At 41.9% G+C, this 18,540-nt stretch overlaps 1 protein-coding gene across 1 annotated transcript in view; it reads left to right on the top strand.

The window, feature by feature from the left end:
• The window catches only part of LOC139650856 (synaptosomal-associated protein 25-A), a 39,852-nt gene extending 21,549 nt beyond the window's left edge, over positions 1 to 18,303 (top strand). The window contains exons 3-8 of the mRNA XM_071527640.1: positions 1,042 to 1,083; positions 6,255 to 6,303; positions 10,124 to 10,241; positions 14,969 to 15,088; positions 16,592 to 16,736; positions 18,235 to 18,303. Coding sequence (XP_071383741.1) covers positions 1,042 to 1,083; positions 6,255 to 6,303; positions 10,124 to 10,241; positions 14,969 to 15,088; positions 16,592 to 16,736; positions 18,235 to 18,303 — 543 coding nt within the window. The remainder of the gene's footprint in view (positions 1 to 1,041; positions 1,084 to 6,254; positions 6,304 to 10,123; positions 10,242 to 14,968; positions 15,089 to 16,591; positions 16,737 to 18,234) is intronic.
• The last annotated feature ends 237 nt before the right edge of the window (positions 18,304 to 18,540 follow it).

The following is an 18,540-nucleotide window of genomic DNA, read 5'->3' as shown; positions in this document are numbered from 1 at the left end:
TCCCCCCTCCCCTCTCCCCTCCAGCGGATCAGCGGCGCTCGCAGTGAGCCGTGGATATTACATCCTCTTGCACAGTGTCCGTGCGAGCGGGCCGAGATATCACAGAGCGCCGTCCCCCGCCAGCAAGCTGAGCTCTGCAGCTTCACTTCTCTTTTAAAGGGGAAATTGGAACGTGCAGCTTTCTATCAGCACACAGCCTAAGAATAGCCGCCGCACAGTCGGGGAGAAACAGGGTAGAGAGAGGATCAAAGAGCGGTTTTATTATGAGAATGTATTTCATTGGCAGTGTTGTTGGTGAATTACTAGATGTTGAAATGTGTTGCAAGGCGGTTTTGCTTAAAAAAACAGATCCCAAAATCTTGTCATGTACTGTAAGAGTTCTGTTGATTAATGGCGACTGCTTACATAATGTGTCGTCAGCTTCTTTTATCTTCTCACAATTCGGTCACTGTTATTGCTACTTTAACAACTCCCACCACAAGGACAGCCAGAACTGAAAGTGCAGACAGTCTGGCTGCTGGAGTTCATGCTGAGTTCATGTCGATAAACGTTAGATATTGATCCTTCTGTGTCCCGGTGATTGTTCAAATCGGTTCCACTTTGTTGTGATACCCGCTTGCCTATGCGCAATGTCATGAAGATGCATAAACTAACACACTCACACAATGAATCAAATTTTAACTGATTGATGATTTGAATTGTGAATTCTGAGTTTTTATGTAAACTCCAGGAGTCACCTCAGTGCCACACAATAGGAACCTGAATAAACATAAACTTCTCACAGAATTCAAAGCCTACAAAACCAATACGTATAATCAAGGCACATATTTTCTGTTCTTTCATTTAACATTCTTAATATCACTCACTCTTTATGCAATATCCATTTACAGATTTTGTGTCATACAGTGGTTGCCAAGTGGCAAGGATGTAAAAATGTGAATTTTATGATGACTGTAACTGTTTGTCATATAAGTTTTCCAAATGTGTCCTTTGTGCACTAATCTCAAATGGTAATTTATCCTCTCTTTTATTTCTCCACAGTCACTGGAGAGCACTCGTCGTATGCTGCAGCTGGTGGAAGAGGTAAGAGAAACACATAACACTTTGAATTATGGTTCTTCTCTAGAGTTTGATTAGATAACATTAAATCTGACACAAAATGTGACACAGCAGGGATGTGAATTTATAATCCAGTGAGCCTGGAAGTCTATCATGTGTCAGATACACTTGGATAAAAGTTTTTCTTACAAACAACGGCCCTATTTTAACGAGCATCCAGGACTAGCTGGAATACATTCTGTCAGCTAAATTGTAGACATAAGAGTTTATATTACAACAGGAGCTGGTCCATGATTCAAATTATTGTAACTGGACAGTGAGAAAATGTAACAAAATGTGACACAGCTGGCTCTGTGGCCTGCAATAGACCGATCATTCCCCTGATTTTGAGAATAATCAAGGAATTATTGAAAGGAGAAAACCACAGCACCCAGTCTATCAATTTCTCACAGTTTTACTGTTTTTTTTTAACAACTCATAATTTGTATTTATTATTTAATTTTGTTACTGTCTTTGAATTGAAAGGTTTTGTTCCAAATTAAGGTATGCGACTCCTACAAAGTTAAAACAAATGTAGGCACTTTGCCATGGGTAGTTGGTAATTTGAGTCCTTGGTTAAGAAAAACAATTACACTCTTACAGACTGGATCCTCTACATTTTAGAAATACTGAATGATTAATGTCATATAATGATATTTTCCTAAAAAAAAGACATGCATTGTTTTGCAACAGAACTCTTCAATTACACTGTAATTATGGAAATGAGGGAGCAAGGATTACAAATTCACAGTTACTGTACAATGTCCCCAGTGTTTCCGCTGTCCAACAAAGAACGCCATGCAATGCGGTCAACACTGCAGTTCACAATAGCTGCTTAAGAGAGGAGCGGAGCACAACACTGCAGCAACACACATGAAACAGACAAGGGCAACACAGAGGGTTTTCTTACAGGGGCTGGACTGAGTCTGTGCTGGTGCAGAAAGGACAGTACAAGGTCCTTGTTGTCTCAGGATCCATGGATACATGTGCTGTAATAATCTGAAAAGGTTGTAAAAATATGGACACAAAATTAAAACCCAGTTGGACCTTTATCTCTAAGAGTCTATGACAGAGAAAGAAATGTTGATTTGGCAAAGATGAGACCTTGTTTCTTCTCATCTGTTTTTGACTAAGCTGACAATATTTGACTTGGAACAGAGCTGAACACCAGGAAACTCTTACAAACAAACAAGGCAGGCTGGGATGATTTGACTGAACTGGCTAAGAGATTGTGATTACCTTATAAATTATGAGACAATAATTACAGTTATAACTAGAAGACAACGCTGAACAATTCTACAACTTGCTGTTACATTCAAAGACATCATTCCTATCCCTTAAAATTTAAGTTAATAAGTTGATAAGTTGACTTCCTAGACCCTGCAAACAAACCTTTAGGATCTGGAATCAAGTCTCTATCTCTGCTAATTTCATAGTTATGGCCAAAAAAAAAAACATTTGTCAACAACCATTTGTTCCTATGTCTTTTCATGGAAATCAATTCATATATTTTCAAGATATCCTGCAGACAGACAAACAAACTGACTAAAAGGGGCAAAAACCTAACCTATGGTGGAGCAAATTATGATAAATCACGTGTCATCATGACCTGACAATACTTTTGGGTCAGGTGACGGAGGACTGGTCACCCTCTTCCATCCATTAGTCCTAAGGCAGAAGGAAGCGAAGCATGAGTCAACTGAATGATGATGGTGTGAATAACACATCAAAGGAAATGACGCCAATCCCTGACTGCTGACGTCAGCGAGAGGGGGGGAAAGAGAGAGACAGACAGACACTAACACACACACTCACACTCACATACACACACACACACACACACACACACACAGACAGGCATGGGACAAATATTGACTGTTATTCATTTTTTCTGCTTGCGCACGATGAATTCCTATTGCAATCTAGAAGCTCTGGCAATATTGCTCATGTAATATTCATGGCAATAAAGTATACTGTATTGAAGAGAGAGAGAGAGAAAGACAGAGAGAGAGAGAGAGAGAGAGAGAGAGAGAGAGAGAGAGAGAAGAGGTAGTGCATCAATAGTCAGGATTGGGACTGGCAGATAGACTGTGCCGACTCTGATAGAGAGAGAGAGAAAGAGAGAGAGAGAGACCAACAGACTGGGAATGAGACATGCCAGCAAGCGACGGAGGAAAAGGAGGGAAAGAAAGAGAGGGAGAGTGAGAGATAGAAGGAGCGCAGCAGCGTGGACAGCTGGAGGGGAGGGCTGACAGGCTCCTGGTGCAGATCTCAAGGTCATATTGATCATCAGTCGACATTATCTCACCGCCCGGCTCCGCCCCGAAGACTCCCGCAGGCAGCGAGGGACGGAGAGGGAGAGACATAGAGGGACAGAGAGAGAGAGAGAGGGTGAGGAGGAGTGCAAGACACGGAGAGAGAGAAGGAGAGAGAGAAGGATGAGACAAACTTTAGTAGAGGACGGAGACAGCGACAGGCAGCTGAAAGTGAAAACAACACGGGGTGAGAAAATGGAGGATGGGGGGTGAAGAGAGAGAGAGAGAGAGAGAGAGAAAGAGATGAGAGACGTTTGACTTGATCAGCCCAATGATTAACGATCATCTCCTTTCAAAAGCAAAAGCCTGCAAATTGGCAGCCCGTCCACACATAATGGCAGAATTATCAAGGTATTCATGGGATTTGCATGAGGAAGCGGCATCGAACCGACCATCTCCTGTCCTGTATGGGATCCTGGCTGATTATTCCTGGGAGTTTCCCCCTGGGACACATTTCAGCTACTGTGGGATCCCTCTTGGAATGAGGCATGCTAAATTACAGAATAATTTATACACTGCAGAGTTTCCTTATTGCTCCCTTCTCGCCTCTCAAACATCAATGCTGGCTTTCCTCCCAAACTGCTGAGGAGGCAGGGGGGATGTGTGTGTGTGTGTGTGTGTGCAGGAGTGCGTTCGTGCATTCAGGGGTGTTTGTGAGTGTGTATGTGTGTGTGTGTATGCACTGACACACACACCATAATCTTATTTATGCCTATCAGGCCGAGCCAGGTGCCACATCTTAGCGCTGCAGTATGCTGCTGTATTTCTAAGAGGCAGAGAGGAAGGAGACTTGTGTATGGGCTAGGTTCGCTATCCTCCGCCTCTTCACACACTCTTTCTACCCAGCATCAATACCTGCAGCCAAGCCAGCCTATCAGTGACTAATAGCTTTACTGTTGAATGCCCATGCAAGCCCAGCTGTTCAGATGTTTCACAGTCAGGGAGAAATTAAAGTGAGATTTTTTTTAATGCTGAAGAGGTACAGCAAGGAGAAACAACAGCCTGTCGCCCCACTACACCCCATTTCAAAAAGAGAAATTCTGCATTACTTACAAGATAAATGCACTAATAATCCACTATGCAGAGGTCTAACAAATGCTGAGAAAGGTCTTACTGCAGGTAAAGGTTAACCAGACTTCAAAAGATTGGGATACTGTGTTATTAATTGTGTCATTTGTACAAGGAAATCCAAAGGCAGGGTTTTTATTTTAATGAGAAACCTTCCTTTGGTGTCAGCGTTATTATTGTTAACCCCTTGGGGGCTATTTGCCATGTTTTGTGCTTAGGGTTTAATGGCCAAATGACCTTTGCCCTTCTAATCAATACCAACCCACATGCTCATGTTGGGGGAGCAACATAGTCTAATTTGTTCCTTCAGGAGGAAGGGAAATGTAAACAAAGGGAGGGTATCATGATGCTGAATGACGCTAAATTAGCCATTGGTTTGAATGAGCCACAGGATGCACTGTAATAGAGTTGGGGGCTATTCAGAGGAGGGTAAAGCTTTATCTTTCTAGTGTGGCTCATAAGGCTTTATAAGGCATTAACATATTATGACAGCATTATAATCATTAATCACCATAATACACACAAAGTACCGACATGATAAGAGCGGAATACTTTGAGTGCCTGAACAATCTAGAAAAATTAACAAGAACACAAAATAATCCCTCTTTCCTCTATCTGAGGCTTTGCAGTTGTGTCACAAATCAAACAAACATGTCTGACGCTATCATGGAGATCCACTGGAGAACTGGCTGTGCACCAATAATGTCTAAATATAAAGCAACCAGGCTAGGAAAAGAGAGATATCTGTGGTGTTAGTGCAGGTCAAATGTTGTGAGTAATGAATGAATGAGTGAAGTCTGATGAGGTAGAGTTGTTTACAAATGTAGGAACAAGTTTCAGGAAACTGTCTTGGCTTTCGGCCTTGCCCCTTTAGTCCTAGTCTCTACTCCAAAACACTACAAATTGAAGAACCTTGAGAACCTAAATAAGCAGCCAACAACCTATTTATTAGTCACTACTAACGCTAGCTTCTACATGGTGCACAAATCAGATTTGTTTATAACATGACAGTGACGGTTAGCTAACCAGATAGTTAGCTAGCTAACAAGCTGAAATTATCTAAACCCAAAATCGTTCAGCTTTATCAGTGGAGAAGTGATCAGTTCCCGTGTGTCCCAGTGTTTTAAAAAAATAAATAAAAAAAATTGAGATATATTAGTCTATAGGCAACACTTGGAGAGCTGGTCATTTCTTTTTAATACACTTGCCAGGAATAGTATGAGGAATTTATTGTACAAAAATATCTCTGGTTGTTTTTATGCAGTGTATCATGTCTCACTCATCTGTCATCTTAGGTTGTCGTATCATTGTTAAGACAGCCAGACAAAGCTTAAATTTCATGGAAATAACAGATCAATCACAAAGCTTGAATTTCATTAAACACATGGGTCTTTATGTTACAGTTTTGTAATTCTCTACCTGGACCAGACCAGTGCAGGACTGAAACACCACGTAAAACTTGTATTTTACAGAAAGGCGTGCTATCATTTACCATGGATTTTGAATCAATTTCATGTTTGTAACTTTTCTCCTGTTGTAAACGAGCAATATGACATCTACAGCGAGGAAGAAAGCAAAGGTTTTCAATTCTCCAATCAGATTTGTTTACGGTGAAAAGTGGAAAAGGCAAATGGCAACACATATTTTGGCCGTAGCCACTGATTCTCCATGTTGTTGTATCCCTCCTTACTGACCTCTGTTTCTTTCTCTTCCTCCCTTTATATTTTCCTTGCCTCCGCCTCTCCTTTCTTCCCGGTGGTTTTTGGGGAGTAGAGCAAAGATGCCGGCATCAGGACTTTGGTTATGTTGGACGAGCAGGGAGGTAAGTCTACAAGAGGGGAGATGGCATTGAAAACATATAGGTGTTCATAATGAAGCTATTCATGCACAACAACATTGGTATGATGATTCTAAAATCAGAAATAAGTAATAAAACATTATTATGTATTAGGAGCACAGCGATGACATTATTTATAGATAGAAATGTTGGTGTTAAGAAACTTATGGTATCAAAACATTTGTGAATGGATGGATTGTTTCATGTGCAGTTGCTTGTATTCATTTAAATGCATTTCCAAACTAATTCATTTTTTTTCCTGATTTTTTCCTTTAAGTAATAATTGACAATTTGGATTCTTATTTAATGCATGGTTTATTTGAGTATCCTTTGGTCAAGGGCGCCAGTTCAGCCAACACTTTGAGAAAGTTATTTTCTTTTCACTCTTTCTTTCAGCTAAACTTTATTCTTTTAACCTTTGTTTCCTTTTGCTAACATTTTTCTTTTTGGTTTGCCTAACTGCATTTTTCATTTGCCAGCAGCTTTTTATTTTTATTTGCTAACAGCTTCCTTTGCCAAAGACTAAAAAGGAAATCTTGAAGTGCCAAATTAACATTAACAGATCCACTGAAGAATAATTAATGCCAGCCACTGCAGTGCCAAAACCCCTACAGCTCAACATCAACATCAATTATTTCTTGTCCATAAACTGGTTGGGTTGACTTGTTTGTCACTATGACAACCAGTGGCAGGGTGACTTCTAGCTTGATCCTGGATCTGTTTGTGCTACAGTCCACCAGAATCACTGAGTAAAACAGTTTGGACATTCAAAAAAATGAAATTGCAGCCATGTTGGTGCCACAATCTGGCTCCATAACCATTACTAAGTAACCTTGAATTCAATGCCAACAGCTTCTTAACTTTTGGGCACTTCACCTTAGTGCATGTTTTGGAGGGCGGAGCTTACAGCCAATAATTCTTAATGCCAAATAAGTGGCAACAACATGGCTCTCTATAATATGGTTCTGGTCAAAATGTATTATTTCTTTAGATAAAGGGCAGCGATATGGTGCTTATAGTTCAACCTGTCCAAACTCTATCTGACCCTCTCCTGTCACTGGCAGCCTAAATGCCCAAACAGGTCTGAGAACAGCCAGACAGTCACCAGCTAACATGCCACAGGTATAGAGATGTAAGAGGTGGATAAAACAAAACGATCGATTTAGCTGGTAATGACAAAACATTCACTCACTCCCCTAACAGTCCATGATGAGCTACTTTTGTACAATCCCTGGTTTAATGCAGTTTGCTGATGGGCAAGAATTGTTGATATAAGCCCACAATCCATATTCCACAACATGGTCTACATTAATTGCACCACAACAAACACTTATGCAGCCTGTCTAGGTAATAAGAGATTGTACAGTAGGAAAATATAAAAAGGTGCAGTGTGCAATCGAAGTGCCATACTATGGTTGGCACTGCTGCTGTTTTGGGACATGAAGGACATGAGGCATGAGCTCTCCCATTGGCTAAAGGGCCTGTAAAGCCATCCACCGATCCTGAGAGAGAAAAGCCTTAGGGCCGAGACTGTTAATTGCACCAGCACTGCTGTTCGCCCAGGGGGATGAAAGCTCTATACCTCCTCCGCCCCTCTATCCTCTGATCATCCATCTATCCCTTCATCCCTCCCGTCCACAGTTCTACAGGATCACCACTCCAAAGCCAATTGCAATGGCTGACTGGACACATAGGTGGCTGCAAGGCTGAGCTGACCTGTAACCCAGCTTTATTGACTCTTGTGCAGGCAGAAAAAGCCTGTAGGTATATATAATACTTGAGGCTGGATACAGTTATTGGAGTTAAAGTGTGGGTAGATTTACGTTGAATGAAATAAAGAAGCAGCTGGAAAAAAATACGTTTTAGCCACTGACCAGGTGCTTTTTTTGTTACAAACACTTCTTAATGAGCGCAGCGTACTCAGTGCCGTTACCCCACTTCACTACTGCTTGAATGTAATAACACAGACTCAACAAGGATAATTTCTTGGTTGAATATATTTACATAAATGCATGCCAACCAGGGATTTTACAAATCTGAAAAAGTCAATGAACTAGTTTATGAATCTGCTCCATATTTTACCGAGCCTCACCTTTTTCACACTCTGCTTGCACTATATTTCCTCAACCATAATAACGAGGGAAATTATTATGTTCCATACAGTATAACACTAGTTTCCCTTCCACCAACCCACCATCCACCACATCAGCATGACAAAGGCCCTGCCGCTCACAAACCAGGATCCAATCATACTTAAAATCCTTTCAACTACTTTCAACATTTTGCTATTGCAAAGCCAGACAGACAGTTTTCAATTTTGCGGGCCGGTTTTGTGTCGGGTAAGTTTAATAAATCACCGAAAATGGTAATTGAAAGAATTTTAAGTAGTCTCTTAAAGAGTCTCTTGACTTTTAAAAGGTACATTCACCATGCCCATGCCTTAATCCACAGCCCATGCTGACCATGTCGCTGCTCACCAGTCTTTCTCACTTCTAGTCCTGTTTGGTTTCAACCAAGTATTAACATGGACGATCCCACTAATCGATGTGGTTTGCAGACTGGCTGAGCTATTGAGTCGTTTGTGCTAGGGACTCGGTCAGAGCAAAACAGATTTGAGGTCGCACAGTGAGGTAAAGTTGGTCATTTTTACTGTGGTCGCTGTTTCAACACCGACTAACAATGACCATGAACGAAAGCTGACAGTCTGTTCTTTTGCCTCACGTTAATCTTTAAATATACTAAAGCAAATAAGAGTAACTTTAGCTCACTGTCAATTCTTACACTCCAATTGTAGATTTAAATATTGAGAACTTCTACAAAAAAGTGGAAAAAATGACTTGTCAGTTTTGCATGATGCTAATGCCACGGCAAACGACTCGCAATGGAGATTTCTCCTTTTTTTCCTTATCAGATTCTTTTACCCGGTGGAATTTAACGACGATTGCTATGAATACACGGTCAACAAGGATTTTTAACTGCAAAGCAACAATCTCTTGTTCTCTCATTCTCAACACTTTGACACTCAGCAAGTGTCACAAGGCGAGACATGAGTAAAATCAGTAAATGTCAACGTTGAAAGATTTCTATTAACTGAATTCACCAAGTTATTATATCGTATTGAAAAATGATTCAATCACTGTCTTAATTTGATTCTGTGCTCATACACCATTCTCAGGCCTAAAGATGCAGTGAGTGCACACAATTGTATTCCAGCATACCAAATCGATGCACGCACTCAATAGAAATTCACTTTAGTTCAGTCATAGGCTCCCACCCTCACACATGCACACACACACACGCTTGCTCACACCCACACACACGCATGTGCACACACTGACGCCACAGACACAGGCACACACACACACTCACACACACACACAGAACTCAATTACTGCTCATCATAACTCATATTTCTGTCAATCAGTCAATGAAATTCATTCCACTACTGTCATCCCTTTGTCCTGACCAGAGCAACTCGATCGTGTTGAAGATGGCATGAACCATATCAACCAAGACATGAAGGAAGCCGAGAAAAATTTAAAAGATTTAGGGAAATGCTGTGGGCTTTTCATATGTCCGTGTAACAAGTAGGTACTGACAACGTGCCCCAAAGGTTCTTTGCATATGTGGTGGCGTCCAGTTTTTCCTCTTTTTTTTTTGTTTTACTTTCTTTCGTCACAGTGAGTGTCTGAAGTTGTTGTCTTCTCTCCTTTGTCCTCTCTTTCTCTCTCTCTTCCTCTCCTCTTCCTCCCTCTCTTTTCTCGTGCTTCGTTCTGTGGGGGATAAATGACTTGTGTTTAATCAGAGCAACTGGAGCGCATCGAGGAGGGAATGGACCAAATCAATAAGGACATGAAGGATGCAGAAAAGAATTTGAACGATCTAGGGAAATTCTGTGGTCTTTGCTCCTGTCCATGTAACAAGTAGGTGCTGCTTGCCTGCCTGCCTGCCTGCCATTCAAAATAAGACAAAAACAATATCTTTAAAAAAAAAAAAAATTATAAACGAGGTAGAAGTGACATCATGATGGCCATCAGCCAATAGTCCGCTCTGCTCCAGCTGCAGCTAGACAACTGACTCCGCCCCCTTTCACATCCACACGAGGCGGCTCGGCCCGACACAGGAGGCCATGATGTGCTCTTATATACTTTCCCTATCGCAAACATGTCAATTAAGACAATATACGCAGACACATAGATAACTGCGGGCACACACATGCAGCCTTGGGTTCTTATGGTGCTTGCTCCACTGGACTGGCCTCAAGCCATATCCCAGAATCCTTAGCTCCACGCCTGGTGAGCATCCCGTGAGTCAGAGCCGTCACTAAATGACTGGCGTCTGACAAGTAGCACGGATGCTTCCAAATCCCAATCTGCACCATAATATGCTTATTTAACATGTAAACTCTCAACCTGAACATAGGTTACTGTATCATCCTTTCCAGTTGATATTGCCTTTACACAGGCAAACCAGATATGTGTATACAGACTGGGAAGACCCGGATCTAATAAACCCAAGCTCAAAAAGACCAGTCCTCCACGCAAGCTCTCCTCCACTCAGCCAAGGCCATAGTTCATCAACAAATGCCTCTCTGAACACCCTTCCACCAAGTGCCCTTCTCCAAGTGCCCTATTCTCTAAGCCTCCACTTCTCCACACACCTTTATAACGGGAGTCATCTACATACAGGTATAGCCATCATAGAAGTCCCACTTTTTTACTTACTCCACCCTGAATAGGACTCAGTATTAATGCAGGGCCAATGCAGGGTGATGGAGGGCGGACTTCTACAATGGATACCGCTGTAGCGCCTCTCCCCTCGCCTGACGTTCAAAACCAACTTAGATTCAACTAAAAAAGAGCAGGGCCGGGCTTCCCAAAGCATCTTGGCACTCAGATCATCTCAACACGTTGACTCAGGGTGGGAAATGCAATGATCTTGGTCCTAAAATGCCTTTGGGAAGCCTGGTCCAGGACTGTTTGACACTTCTCCTCATCTGCATGATCTCTACTACCACCACGCCGCTCTAACATCCAGTAGATCCTCACCTTTTGGAGGAAACGAGACCTTTTTGTTTCCCCCTCAACACACCCCCCACCCACCCCCCCCATTTTTGAACCAAGCGCCAATGACATGGAATGACTGGCGAGCATGACCCTTTGAATGCTCATGCATGCATGATGATGCAACTCATAATAGCAATGCTACACATGATGACATATATGCTAAGATCATGATGCTGGTATTATTAACGATGATGATGGTGATGATGATGATGGTGATGATGATGATGATGATGATGATGGTCAAATACTTTTGTGTTTAATTTAACATGAGCAGTACAGAGCCTGGGTGCTTTTTCTGGTAAACTGAATAACTCTTGAATGGAGGGTTTTTAGAATGTATTATTTTAAAATCATCTCAATTACGAAGAATTTAAGTCTCTCTGAAACCAAAACAATAGGGAAAGCTGGGTTAGGTTAAATGTACTGTAGATGCATTTTCAAAAAGGTAATAAAAGACTAGATGTATGCAGAAAGGCTATTTTAAATCCTAAAAAGTTGAAAACGGACACTATGCCAATGTCTATAAGTCTGCACCTATCAGAGATAATTGAAGACTAGTTTTGAACAGCCGCCCTAAATCCATATCAGTTGTATGAATGGACAAACAATACTCCAATCAACACTTAGCATTGTCACTGAAAAATCAACACTTATGGACTCTGGAAAAATTTGCTGTGTACATCACTTTTAGGCTGATTACAGCCACGATTTGGCATCATGACTGATTTTCAAGATTGGACTGAATCCATCCTATAATTACAATAGCACATAAAGAGACACAAAGAAAATAATTCCTACTGATTTGACAAAAGAAAAATAAGATAAAAACAACAACAAATAGCAAGAGAAAAGGAAGATGTTACAACTGATGCTTGAAGGAAGACAGTGAACACATTAAAAGGAGACAAAAATGAGGGTATGACACTGTGTAAGTGCTTCACCCACTTATAGGAAGCCAAACAGAAAAACGGAGGGAAAAAAAACAAAACAGGAGCAAACTGTGTTGTCAGAAGGAGCTGGAAATTGGGTTACGACACGATGTGGTCACATTCATTCTGTAAAACGGGTAACATGGTGCCTCTGCGCATGTACTGCCCCGTCCCCCTCGCCTCCGCACGGCTCCGCATGACGATACAGCCCGCTGCTGCTTTGTTTTCCCCTCTGGTTCTTGCTGCAGTTTCTCTGCAGCACCACCCCTCCTGCAGAGCGCTGTGCTAAATTAGCCATTATCCTGCACTGGCTGCTCCACACTACTGTTAGCTAAGCTCCCTCTCCCCTTAGGGAACTCGCTCACATGTAGGTCAGCCATATCAGATAGCGGCACGATAGCCTGCCGGGATGTTGACTCAAACTGAAAGCACAGATAGATGGATGCTAGAGAGACAAAGCAAAAAATAAGTCTGTTGGATTTTTTTTTTTTTTCACTTCTCACAAATTGAGATGTTATTCCCTGTATACTCTGTCTCTTAGGTACTAATGCCTTCACAGTCCTGGCTGTCCATCAGAATTAGCTGATTCTGGCTGTCTGTATGCCAGTATTACCGGATTTTGATCGGTGGATAGATCAACTTGCAGGTCACTCAGGGAATGAATTAGATGGAATGAGTTCACTTTTCCACCAAGGGATCCGCAAGACCCGTATGATCTAATCACGTCACCTCAGTTCAATCACAGGAAAGCTGATTAGAGAAGTGCATTATATCCATTCTGAGACAGCAGAGAAGCAAATAGCACAGGATAACAAACTGGATATCAAATGAGAGGAAGGTGAGAGGAGAGGAGAGGAGAGGAGAGGAGAGGAGAGGAGAACAAAGGACTACAGAGGAGACGAAAGGAAAGGAAAGGAAAGGAAAGTATGTGACACAAGGAGACATGAGGAGAGGAGAAACGCAAAAGTAAGCAAGGAAAGAAAAGACGCTAAGTACAGCATCGAAGAACAAAAGGAATAGAACGAGGAGGCTGAAACGGAGATAAAGTATAAAAAGAAAGCAGGACTCAGACAAGGGGAGTGTGTGTGTGTTTACCACGCTGGTGTGTGTCAGCGGGGACGGGGAGCTAAGCGAAGCCTTGCCTCAGTCCATTTCTATTAATAAATCCAGTGTAGGAGGCTGAGCCATCGCCATCCCTGATACAGCCAGAACACATCCTCACAGCACTCCAAGGTTACACAAAACTCAGCAGCCGATACAGGCAACAGTACAGGCAAAGAAAAGACAGAATATTCTTGAATGGATGGGGGAAAAAAACGAATAACTAGTCAAGGTCCTGCCTGTTTTCATTTTGACTGGAAATACTAAGAATGAGCAGGAACGTCGATGTTAAACAGGTTGAAAGGTGAAAAGTTTTGTTTTTTATACTTTTATCCAAAGTGCCTTGGAGTAACATGATTGCATAGTATGGCTGGGCTCACTAGGAATGCCAAATAAAACCATAAATAAAATATTAAGCTTTAACTATTAATTTCCCCCCTTCATCTCCAACTCATTTGTGCCAAAATAGACACCGAATCTCACAGTTTCAGTTTTGCCAGGCGGTGTGAGCTGACATTTACAAAGCCATGTAGCGGAGCCGTGATTACATATCATGTTAGCACAGCTGTATTTGTCAGTGCGCTTTTCTCCTCCTGAGATAGAGGAGGATAAAGATTAATCCCATGCTTTGGTTGAGGGCTTTGTAACTGTCAAAATCCTTATCGTACTCTTCACTCCTCTGCCTTAATGCTGCTTGACAGCCCAGCTTGTCCAAAACTCCCAACCTGGAAGAGAAGCGTTGACGTTTAAAAACTTTAACAAAAAAGGGGGCGTTAGTAATAGTAATAGTTAACCATGGTGTTATTCTCTGTTGACTCCCTCCAGTTTCATGTTTTGTTTTGTTTCCTTTTTTCTTTTCGCAGTTTGTTCTTCGCATTAATCGTCGTCCCTCCTAACGATGTGACAGTCCTGTACACTCTGTGTTGTGTGTCTGCCAAAAAGCTTGTCTCCTCTCTGTTTTCTGTCACACTGGGACATTTAATTGTGGAAACGGGTGGGGGGAGGGGGTGGGATTTGACATTGTAATAACACAGAAGTGCCAGCAAGTTGGTTAAAAAAAGGAGGGGGGGGGCATAGTCACACATTGAGTCATCCCAAATGTTGCAGCTATCAAAATACATGCTTAGATTATACAAAAAAAAAACAGATTCCAGCTTGAGAAAGGTATGTGACTTAGCATACAAGGCTTGACCAGTATGTTATATACCTACGAGATATAACATCGCACAAATTACTATTGTGAATTGATCCTGTATGATATCAACAGAATGAACCTACCTATCTACCAACCAATCCATGCCTGCTATGCTTTGCTTGACTTAGTCTTAGTCCCCACTGTTACTCATATATTTATGTGCTGGATGCATGATACCAAATAACACCTTTGTGTCAGCTGATCACGCTATACACACTGACATATGCTGCTGCAGTACCTCAAATCCAAGGCTCTCTTTGTAGATCTCACTAATGGGAAGCCAGCCTGGTTGAGGTAAATGATGAATTGCGTGGTTAAACTGTTGAGTAACCGTCTTCCTCGTCGTTGCCGGTGGCCAGGATGAAGAGCGGAGGCAGCAAGGCCTGGGGGAACAACCAGGATGGGGTGGTGGCCAGCCAGCCCGCCCGCGTGGTGGACGAGCGCGAACAGATGGCCATCAGTGGAGGCTTCATCCGCAGGTGAGGGGGAGGATGAGAGGATGAGGGGAGACGGGGTTCATATGCCTGAAATGTAGAACGGATGGGAGGACGAGGGGAGAAAGAGAGGACAAGGGGATGATGTCAAAATAGCTGTATGGGGCATAAGATGACAGAAAGAAAGAGGTGTGCGTGTGTGTGTGAGGAAATATGAGTGTCCCTGTGGGGAGGTGAAGACATTTTGGGTTGTAAGGGAAGCATGGAGGGACCAACGGGGAGTAGGAAGACAGAAGCAAGGTTGTACAGAAAGCAACTACATCTTGCGCCAACATGGAGATCCAGTGGAGAATTCGCTGTGCACAAATAATGTCTGAATATAGAACAACCGGGCTAGAAAAAGAGAGGCACCTGAGAAGATTGTTGTTGGTGTGGGTGTAGGTCAATTCAGTAATGTTTAAGTGAAAGTGAATATGGAAGATTTATTTCCAAATTTAGGTACCTTTGACACATCTTTTCTTTAGCTTATGCCCCTCTGGTCCCAGTTTCTACTCCAAAGCACTACTAGTTGTAGCTTAAGAAGAGTTAGCTCAGCCAGCAGGCCAACTGAGCAAAGCAACCGATGTTAATGTTAATATGCAACTACTAGCCACCGCTAACGCATTTGCATGTACGAGGTTACTACAATCTCTAGTGCACAAATTAAATGTGTTTACAAGAAGGCAGCGGATGTTAGCTGCAAGCAAACAAGCTGAGATTATCTGGACACAAAATCGATAAGATGTATCAGTGGGGAAATTATTAGTTCCCAGTGAAAACAGCACATAAATTAACCATGACTATTGAAATCTGTTGAGACAGTCATACATTTAGAAACGCAATCAGCCGTTCATGGCACTGAGCATGCAAGAGTAAAGTGGAGAAAAGACGAGTGGAGATGAGGAGAGGCAGAGAGGAAGGTCGAGGGAAAAACATCCACCTGGATCTTATTTCTTTACCTAGCAATTGCAGAATACAGAATATATGAATCTTCTATTTACCTGGGAATATTTGTTACATCTAGTGTCTGGTCGCTCTGGCTTTGACCCTGCAGTCCTTACTTTTGGTTGCTACACTGGTTGCAACAGTATCAAAAGGGAAAAAGTGTCATCACTGTAATCCAAATTCTGTTACAGTGTTTCGTAAGATCAGGTTAACTAAGATAATATGAAACTTTGTTGATCCCCATGGGGAAACTGGGTTGTTGGGTGCCAAAAATAGAATATAAAATGAGCAACAAAAACAGTCAATAATAACAATGAAAAGAATACAGCAATAAAATAGAATATAAACATTTGTGCCAAGGATTGAAAGGGATATTATGCAACAAGTGTCCTCCTAGCGGCTGAGGTCAGACTCTGCTCTCCTGAGACGAGGAACGAATCAGAGGTGAAATATGGATGAGAAGCAGGGCAACATGGCAATATGTGGTGTGTGCGGGCTTATGTCCACATCATCTAAATCTACCTGTGTGTGTGTGTGTGTGTGTGTGCGTGTGTGTGTGTGTAGGGTAACAGACGATGCCCGGGAAAATGAGATGGACGAGAACCTGGAGCAGGTGGGCGGCATCATCGGTAACCTGCGCCACATGGCCCTGGACATGGGCAACGAGATCGACACCCAGAATCGCCAGATCGACAGGATCATGGAGAAGGTACACACACACACACACACACACACACACACTCACACTCACACACACACACACGAGACGAACGAGACCTACAATTCATTTTGGGCCTCCCTTTACTGAACATAACTTTTTATGGCATTTTAGTTTTATTATACGTAAAGTTAATCATCTTATAAATCAATATTTTCCTTCATTTTTCTCTCTTATTTTTCATTTATTTTACCTGTAACTAGTTCAGTCCCACTGAGACTGAGAATATCTTTTTCAATGGAGACCTGGCCAAGACAGCAGCTTCATGACAAATATAAAAGTTGCAGGCCAACGCATTTTCTTATTTAACCTTATTTCATCTTATTTAGATTTATATTCAGGGAAGGTTGACATACTCTTTTCCAGCAACACCCTGCAGTAACACACACTCATACCTGGGAGCTGCACAGTAGATTGGTATTTGTTCAGGGACAGGAGAGCATCACTCAATCACTTCCCCCTCTCCAGGATTTGAACCTTTGACCTTCCAGTCACAATTAATCCACTTCTGTAACTTCTGTAACTCCGCCTCTCTCGATGGGGTGGAAAGGTTTCAAAACCAGGATTCAGATCATGCTCAAATATTCCATTAAAACAGCAGAATGTGTATACTGGTATACAGCAGAGAGGAACAGGAAAGAAGGGGGTGACTGACAAATGAGTGGGATTCAGATAGTCAGTGGCACACACCTTCACCCACTGTGTCACCAGAGTTGGATCTGCAAAAAACACAAGAAGTTAGAAACTTAGTTAATAAAAGCAAGAAAACAAGCACTGTCCTTGAGGTTGAATGGGGATGTTTGGACCAAAAACTAAAATTAAATTAAAATCCTCTTCAGAGGATACTTTTTGAGGGATTAAGAGCACCCTTGAAAAGAGGATTTATAATCTCAGTGGGACTATATGATTAAATAAAAGTTAAATAAAATTAAAACACATTTAGCCAATGTGAAACCAATATAAAATCACATCTTTCAGGAATGGTGGTATCTTCTCGCTTATACAATACTACAATACTTTTTTTGTTTTTGTTTTCTCTCTTTATTCCTTTACTCTGCTTTTCCTTTTCTTTTCGGGTTCTTTTAATATTCTTTTACGTATTTTCTACTTTTCCCCCTATTTATTTAACAGTATTACTTTACCTATTGATTTGTTTATATTGTTTTGTTCTGTCTAAACTTTTTTGGGGTTTCATTACACTATATTGTAATTATGTATGATTGTTATTAAGGGAGACAATCCATAAGCCCCTCGGGGTTTCTTTGGTCTTCCTTGCACATGCTCTTTATGATGTTGGTATACATTATGGATATTTTGTTTGAATTAATCTTTTGTGCTAAATAAAAAAACAAAAGGAACACTGCTGTACAAAACAACCCACAATCAAACTGTTCTAGGCTGTTTTTCTAGGCTATTACTGTATGCTGGCTAAAAATAAATCCAACTGACGCTCTTCTTTTCCGTCTTCCCCCCTCTTTCCTCCACCCAGGCTGATTCCAACAAGACCAGGATTGACGAGGCCAACCAGCGCGCCACAAAGATGCTGGGCAGTGGCTAAGCTCCCCGAGCCGAGAGCCCGATCCTCCCGGCCTCCCGCGCCGCACGTCAACAGGCGCCGACATGCTTTCATCATGGTATTGACCTTCTAGGTTTGCACACATGCACATATCACCTCCCCTCCCCATTGTAAATGTTGTTCTGTGTGTCGTCTGTCGAGCTTTTTCAAGATGATTGTCCTCGTAAAAAGATGATTTCTTATACTCCGTATCATTCTTTCCAAAGGTTGTATATAGTG

This window comes from Centroberyx affinis, unplaced genomic scaffold, assembly GCF_046629955.1.
Source record: "Centroberyx affinis isolate AG114_WGS23_722 - 3 ecotype Tasmania unplaced genomic scaffold, CSIRO-AGI_Caff_v1 ptg001557l_1, whole genome shotgun sequence".
In the NCBI taxonomy this organism is placed as follows: domain Eukaryota; kingdom Metazoa; phylum Chordata; class Actinopteri; order Beryciformes; family Berycidae; genus Centroberyx; species Centroberyx affinis.
The sequence above is the reverse complement of the archived record's forward strand: the minus strand, read 5'-3'. Positions and strand labels throughout refer to the sequence as shown.